The sequence below is a fragment of the Pagrus major genome, chromosome 13 (genome assembly GCF_040436345.1).
Source record: "Pagrus major chromosome 13, Pma_NU_1.0".
In the NCBI taxonomy this organism is placed as follows: Eukaryota; Metazoa; Chordata; class Actinopteri; order Spariformes; family Sparidae; genus Pagrus; species Pagrus major.
In genome coordinates this window covers 31,793,451-31,800,950 of record NC_133227.1, presented here as the reverse complement: position 1 = coordinate 31,800,950, position 7,500 = coordinate 31,793,451, and the positions used below count along the sequence as shown (strand labels likewise).

At 46.5% G+C, this 7,500-nt stretch overlaps 1 protein-coding gene across 1 annotated transcript in view; it reads left to right on the top strand.

Moving 5' to 3' along the window:
* Positions 1-7,500, top strand: part of rabep1 (rabaptin, RAB GTPase binding effector protein 1) — a 19,732-nt gene that overhangs the window by 6,105 nt on the left and 6,127 nt on the right. The window contains exons 6-15 of the mRNA XM_073479184.1: positions 1,493-1,628; positions 1,914-2,092; positions 2,200-2,310; positions 2,605-3,069; positions 3,294-3,398; positions 3,482-3,598; positions 3,850-3,948; positions 4,131-4,271; positions 5,194-5,383; positions 6,202-6,257. Of these exons, the coding sequence (XP_073335285.1) occupies positions 1,493-1,628; positions 1,914-2,092; positions 2,200-2,310; positions 2,605-3,069; positions 3,294-3,398; positions 3,482-3,598; positions 3,850-3,948; positions 4,131-4,271; positions 5,194-5,383; positions 6,202-6,257 (1,599 nt within the window). The remainder of the gene's footprint in view (positions 1-1,492; positions 1,629-1,913; positions 2,093-2,199; positions 2,311-2,604; positions 3,070-3,293; positions 3,399-3,481; positions 3,599-3,849; positions 3,949-4,130; positions 4,272-5,193; positions 5,384-6,201; positions 6,258-7,500) is intronic.

The window sequence follows — 7,500 nt, the reverse complement described above, 5'->3', positions numbered from 1 at the left end:
GTGTTGGTGTTAGTGTTGGTGTTAGTGTTAGGGTCGGTGTTGGTGTTAGTGTTGGTGTTAGTGTTCTGCTACATGGGGGTCAGTTGGTGTCTTCCTAATGTACAGGGTGATTTTGCTGTGATCAGATAAGGGTGTTAGGGGGCTGACGGTGAACGCTCTCAGACAGAGGGGCTCTAGGTCTGTAATACTATAGTCCACTGTGCTGTTGCCAAGAGGAGAGCTGTGTGTGTAGAGACCAAAGGAGTCCCCTCGAAGCCGACCGTTGACTATGTACAGACCCAGCGTGCGACACAACTGCAGCAGCTGATGCCCATTTCTGTTGACGGTTTTGTCAAAGTTGTTCCTGTGCCGATGTGAAGGAGAGGGGATGTTGATCTGGCCCGGTATGTGTTTGTCTCCATGTGCATTAATCAGATCTGGTTCTGTGCCTGTTCTGGCGTTAAGGTCACCACAGATCAGTACGTTTCCCTGTGTTTGGTAGTAGCTGATTTCATCTTCAAGAATGGAGAAGCTGTTTTCGTTATAATAAGGGGACTCTGATGGGGGACATGAACATGTCTTTGTCTGTGGAGACCACCTCTTTTTTTTTATTTTAAACCAAATTGAAAAATCTCCTTTTTTGAGTAATTCTATTGAGTGTGTGCGGTTCGTCTTGTACCAGATCAACATCCCTCCTGAATCTCTGCCTTGGTTAACACTTTTCAGTTTGGTAGATGGGAAAAGGACTTCTCTATAGGGCCCTAGTCTATGTAGACTCAGCAGCCACAGCCGGGCCTCAGAGAGCGGCCGACACAGACAGACGTGGCTGCCCAGAGAGGAGCGGCTGTGTCGGCTCGGTCCACTCAGACACTTCCTGCTGCACTGACACATACACAGACATCAGAACCAGCTCTACACCAACATCACACACAGAAGCCCAAACTTCAGCAAACTCTCAGAGCAAGAAAACATACAACATCTACTGGGAGAGAAAAGTGCCGCTGCTGCAGATGCAGCAGAATATGTGAAGCTGCCAACACCTGACATGATCTCCTCCTCATGAGCAGCTGCTCCTCACTGGGTCCTTACCTGCACACTGATACGCACACACACACACTCACACACACACATACACTTTACTTTCTTCTTTTTCTTTTTTCTTTTTTTATTTCTTTTTTATTAATATTAATTATTAATTATGTATGTATTAATTGTTCTGTAATCCTTTGCTTTGGCAATATTGTATAAAACATTCATGCCAATAAAGCTTGTTAAATTGAAATTGACAGACAGAGAGAGACAGAGTCAGAGACAGTCAGACAGATGTTCTCAGAACAAATGGAGCTATCAGAGAGAGATAAGGTGATAATGTGTCCGTGTTCTGGTTCCAGCTCGTACTGCTGCCCCCCAGTGGTCAAAACATCAGATAACGCCCGTCATGTTGTCTCCCGACAGAGAAGTTTGTACCTGGACGTCAACTAAGTGACAGCTGTCTGTGTGTGTGTGTCTCCAGGTGAAGGAGCTGAATCACGTCCTGGAGGCAGAGAAGTCCTGTCGGACAGATCTGGAGATGTATGTGGCTGTTTTAAACACTCAGAAGTCTGTGCTGCAGGAGGACGCTGAGAAACTACGGAAAGAGCTCCACGAAGGTAGCTCGAGTTTCTGTCAGAGGAGAAGAAGTGCTGACAGGTTGGATTCAGCTAGACCCGGGTGTGAACTCAGTGTGGAGTTGATGATCTGTCAGGACGGAAACAGAGTTAGAGACATGTCCATATTGTGTTTCTGTAAATAAACTCTGCCCTCTCCTGTGTGTGTGTGTGTGTGTGTGTGTGTGTGTGTGTGTGTGTGTGTGTGTGTGTGTGTGTGTGTGTGTGTGTGTGTGTGTGTGTGTGTGTGTGTGTGTGTGTGTGTGTGTGTGTGTGTGTGTGTGTCAGTGTGTCACAAGCTGGAGTTGGAGCGTCAGCAGCACAACCAGCTGAAACACACGTGGCAGCGAGCGAACGATCAGTTCCTGGAGTCTCAACGGCTCCTCATGAGGGACATGCAGAGGATAGAGAGTGTGCTGTCGTCTGAACAGCTGCGTCAGGTGGAGGAGATGAAGAAGAAGGACCAGGTGCACACACCCACACACACACTGCACAGCTGACACAGGCCACGTTGAGTTGCTGTGTGGTTGGATATTACTGTTATGACTAACGAAGTGTTCTGTCTCTCTGACAGGAGGAGGATGAGAAGGAGCGCCTGAGTCAGGTGAAGGAGCTGCAGGAGGAGGATGTTGGAGACAACACGGAGCCTCTAGATGATCTGTTCCTCGGACTGAGTGTTGATGAGGTAACGACCATCAGGTCATGTAATCTGTCCTCAGAGATGCAGCAGCAGCAGCAGCAGAGATCATCTTACATCATATTATATTCAGGCAGAGTCATGTGACCTCCAACAGGAAACGGGACATCTTCAGTGTGATGTTGCTGATGTTCTGTCTTCATATTAAACTGTTTTTATGTCTGAATTAATCTCACTTTTGTTTTTTATTCGTCTCTTTTCGGCATTAATGACAGAATGAATTCATGACATCACACAAACAGCTGATGTACTGATCATATATATTCTCTCTCTCTACGTCAGGCCCATGCTAACCACAGTGCCCACGGTTCCATGCACTCTTTAGACACTGAGGTGGTGGCCGGCGGCCCCTTGGACCCCTACAAGGAGAACCTCCGCAGGGTCCAGTCCACAGACAGCCTCGGCTCCTCGCTGTCCGTCCAGCAGGGACTCGGAGGACACAACCACAAAGCAAAATCAGCCAGTCACCTGGACGAGTCGGACTTTGGGCCTCTGGTCGGGGCCGACTGCGGCGCCACGGATGCCAGCTTTGGAGAGACGTCGTCCATCAGCTCCATCAAGCTGACGGCCAGTCACTTCCTGCTGACTAAAGACCAGGAGAAGGCCATCAAGGCCATGACGCCGGAGCAGGAGGAGACCGCCTCGCTGCTGTCCAGCATCTCACACGCCGCCGCCGACACCGCCTTCTTGCCGCCAGCTGGATACAGGCTGGTCAGTGACAGCGAGTGGAACCTGCTGCAGCAGGAGGTGAAGAACTGAGGAGCTTTAACAGAAGAGGTTTCTTGACAGCACCGAGGCTTTACACAGAATATTTAGATACAGCTCAGAGGCCTGAGAGGTTCTAGACACAGCACTGTGGTTAAATATTTATTTTAGTTAAGAAGGAGCAGTGAATTAAACCAGCTTCACTCAACAAACCGTACAACACCGTACTATTCAGTGTTTGATGTTGTTCCTGTCGTCGTCATCAGGTGAAGAACGCCGGCAGGAAGTTGGGTCGACGCTGTGACATGTGCTCTAACTACGAGAAACAGCTGCAGGCCATCCAGGGACAAGAGGCTGAGACCAGAGACCAGGTCTGACTGTCACTCATCACCTGGTTACTGTGACACTGTAGTAACATTACTGTAATCACATTACTGTGATGATGGTATTGCAGGTGAAGAAGCTGCAGGTGATGCTGCGTCAGGCCAACGACCAGCTAGAGAGGACGATGACGGAGAAACAGAGTCTGGAAGATTCAGTCAAAGCAGGGAATGAAGAGACTGCTGCCAAGGTTTGCCTCAGTGGATCTGTTAATAACTTATGACTGCAGTTCCCACAATGCTTTGGGTTATGTAAACAGGAAGTATAATGTTAGTACTGTGGCTGCAGTAAGTTCAGCTGAGAGCTCCAGCTTACCCTCATCAGCATCTGTAACTTCAGTCTCAACACCTCTGAATCATCCTCCTCTGTGTGTGTTGTAGTGTTACTACAGGACTATAACCACAACATGTGACTCTAATGTAAATAATGTGTGTGTTGTAGGTGTCTGGTCTCCTGCAGAGAGTCCAGGAGTCAGAGAGTCTCCTCGGTGCTCTACAGCAGGCCTTCAGTGAAGCTAAGAGGAGCACACAGGAGCAGATGGTGAGTTAGCTCTGTCTCTTGGCTCTGTCTCTTAGCTTAGAGTCAGGTGGAGAGTGGATCTGGCACATGATAAGACACTTTAAATACATTACATTACTGTACTGTTTCTGTGTATTTAAATAAAATACTGTATTGTTTCTGTGTATTTAATACAGTACTGTACTGCTTCTGTGTGTCTAAAGGTGGTGCTGGTGAAGTCGAGGGAGCAGGTGGCCGATGAGCTGAGTCGACTTCAGAGAGACAACGAGAGTCTGCAGGGAAAACACAGACTGCACGTAGAACTACAGCAACAAGAAGACTTCCACATGCCCAACACTGTACAGGTACAAGACTTCCACATGCCCAGCACTGTACAGGTACAAGACTTCCACATGCCCAGCACTGTACAGGTACGACAGGATGAAAATTCAGAAACACACCTTTAATCTAATGTCAAGACAAAAACACCTTTAAACAAGAGCTGCACTGTTAATGGAAACACTATTATAAAGTGTAATATAGAGAGAAGCTGCAGTTACAGTGTGTTCTCCTCCTTCACACACACACACACACACACACACACACACACACACACACACACACACACACACACACACACACACACTCAGTAGCCTCTCCTCCTCCCACACTGTGGTCATCTCCTGCTGTATCCTCCTCTGTGCTCCATGTGTCTGCAGATACAGTGGGCTGTGTTTAGTGGAGGTGGAGATGATGATCCAGAGACGTTTACAGTCTGTTGGTGGTGAAACAAGCTGCTCACCTCACAGTTAAACTCACACCAAACACATTTATTAACATTGATCATCAAACATGCACCTGGTGTCCTGCTACAGTTTAGTACATTCTGGATCTGGTTACACCACAGATTCTTACATCTATGTTATATCTTTATATACTGCATGACGGCCGACTGCTTACAGACATGTTTTCACAGACAGTAGAAACAGCTGATCAGTCATGTGACAGTAGAAACAGCTGATCAGTCATGTGACAGTAGAAACAGCTGATCAGTCATGTGACAGTAGAAACAGCTGATCAGTCCTGTGACAGTAGAAACAGCTGATCAGTCATGTAGGTTGAATGTTTATTCTGCAAATCTGTTTCCATCAAACATTTCCATAACGTTTCCATAAAATTTATAATGCGATATTCTTCAAAATGCTTTCATGGAAACACGGCTAATGACTCTTCCTGTTGAGGTTTTTAAAACTGTGCTACATGATGATGATGACTCTTCCTCCTCAGGACCTCCAGGACCTGGTCCTCCGGCTGCGTGAGGACCTGGTGGCATTGAGGACTTCAGCTGACCACATGGAGGAGAAGCTGAAGGCAGAGATCCTGTTCCTGAAGGAGCAGATCCAGGCAGAGCAGTGCCTGAAGGAGAACCTGGAGGACACGCTGCAGCTGGAGATCGAGGGCTGCAAGGAGGAGATAGGTGAGCTCACTGATCACTGACCAATCAGATTACAGATAGGTGAGCTCACTGATTACTGACCAAACAGATCACTGTCCCATCAGTTCAGTCAAACTTCTTGTCCTGTTTCTGTCTCTTCTCTGTTCATCGTTCAGACATCTTGGAAGGTACTGTGTGTGTGTGTGTGTGTGTGTGTGTGTGTGTGTGTGTGTGTGTGTGTGTGTGTGCGTGTGCGTGTGCGTGTGTGCGCGTGTGGTAGCTGTAGTGAGCCTATAACACACAGCGCTCCCTCACATCTGAAGTGTGCAGTAATATGAAGTTGACCTGTGTGAATGTTGTCGTGCTCGCCTGACTAATACAACCTGTTTAAATCCTTGTGTGTGTTTCTGTCACACAGCTCATTAAAACACTGACAGCCTGAACTTTATTAATGATGTTTACTGAGACTAATACAGTTACATGTCTGCAGCTTCAGCTCACTGATCAATCACTTATTGTAGTAATCAGTTAAACAAACCAACAGGTGTTTGAATGTGAGTCACTGTACTGATGCTGTCACACAGTCACTCATTCATGTTCAGGTCTCATTAGTTTGATTCAATCATTAAGAATGAACGATCAACACTGTAGAGAAGTCCTGACCCTGATGTGATATGAACATTTGGTCCATCAGACTGCAGCTGCTGTGATCAATAAGCAGGTGTCAAGTTTCATTGTGTGTCACACTCAGCAGCTCTGACTCCTTTAAATCTCACATATCCCTGAATGATCTGATTATGATACGTAATGACTCCAGACAGAACATGTGATCCGTCTGTAACCATGTGTCCTTCTTCCAGCTTCATTCTCCAGTCTGAAGACAGAGCTGGAGAGGATAAAAACAGTGAAACAACAGGTACACACTCCACCCTTTACTGCTCCGTCACCTCAGAGCTTCACCTAATGAACATGTCAGTGAAAATCATCATGTGGTTTATCACATCTTTACACCTGCACCACCCAAAACCTCCATCACCTCTGATCCACCCAAAACGTCCATCACCTCTGATCCACCCAAAACGTCCATCACCTCTGATCCACCCAAAACCTCCATCACATCTGATCCACCCATGTGTATGTGTGTACATACAGTCGTCCTCAAAATTATTCATACCCTTGCTAATTTTTGTGATTTTCTATTTTTGTGATGAAATGACTGCATTTTTTCAAGTTTGTTTATGAGGTATACGTGACCAACAAGTGAAAGAATGACAACAATACACAATTCAAGAAATTCTTCATTTCAGGGGTATTTTATTCATGGATTCCCAAAAAATGCCATGTTCAAAATTATTCATACCCCTGACAATGTCTCTACAAAAATCTTTGTCCTGTGGTTATTCCAAAATGTTACAATGGAATAAATACCATTAACATTGTTGAACAAATGTTAAACACTGATTTAAAAAAATAGCATCTTTCCAGAAAAGTATAAATAGAGGAAAAGTGTTCTGATCATTCTCAATTTCTGGTCATCATGGTCAAGAAGAAGGAGCTCAGTGAAGACCTACGTCGACGTCTTGTGCGTGCCCACAGTGAAGGAAAGGGTTACAAGGCCATTTCAAAGCAGTATGATGTCCCTGTGGCAACCGTCCAGAGCATAATTAACAAGTACAAGAAATTCAATACTGTTGAAAACCTCAGCGGGCGTGGCAGGAAGCGTAAGGTGTCTCCCAAACTTGCCAGGAAAATATGCCGAGAGGTCAACAACAACCCCCAGACCACAACCAAGGCCCTAATTGAAACGCTTGACCAGGCAGGGACAAAGGTCTCACGGTCCACCATTGAGCGAGTCTTGCACAGAGGAGGTCTCCATGGACATAGGCCTCGGAAGACGCCGCTGCTCAGGAGGAAACGTGCAGGCTCGCCTGGCCTTTGCTAGAGGTCATTTGAAGCAAGATCCCAGCTTTTGGTCAACCATCCTGTGGTCTGATGAGACCAAGTTGGAGTTATTTGGCCATATGGATGCTCAATATGTCTGGAGGAAGAAAGGCGAAGCATATAAACCAAAGAACACTGTGCCCACAGTCAAGTACGGTGGTGGAAGCATAATGCTATGGGGATGCTTCTCTTCCAGTGGCACAGGGAACCTAGTCAAG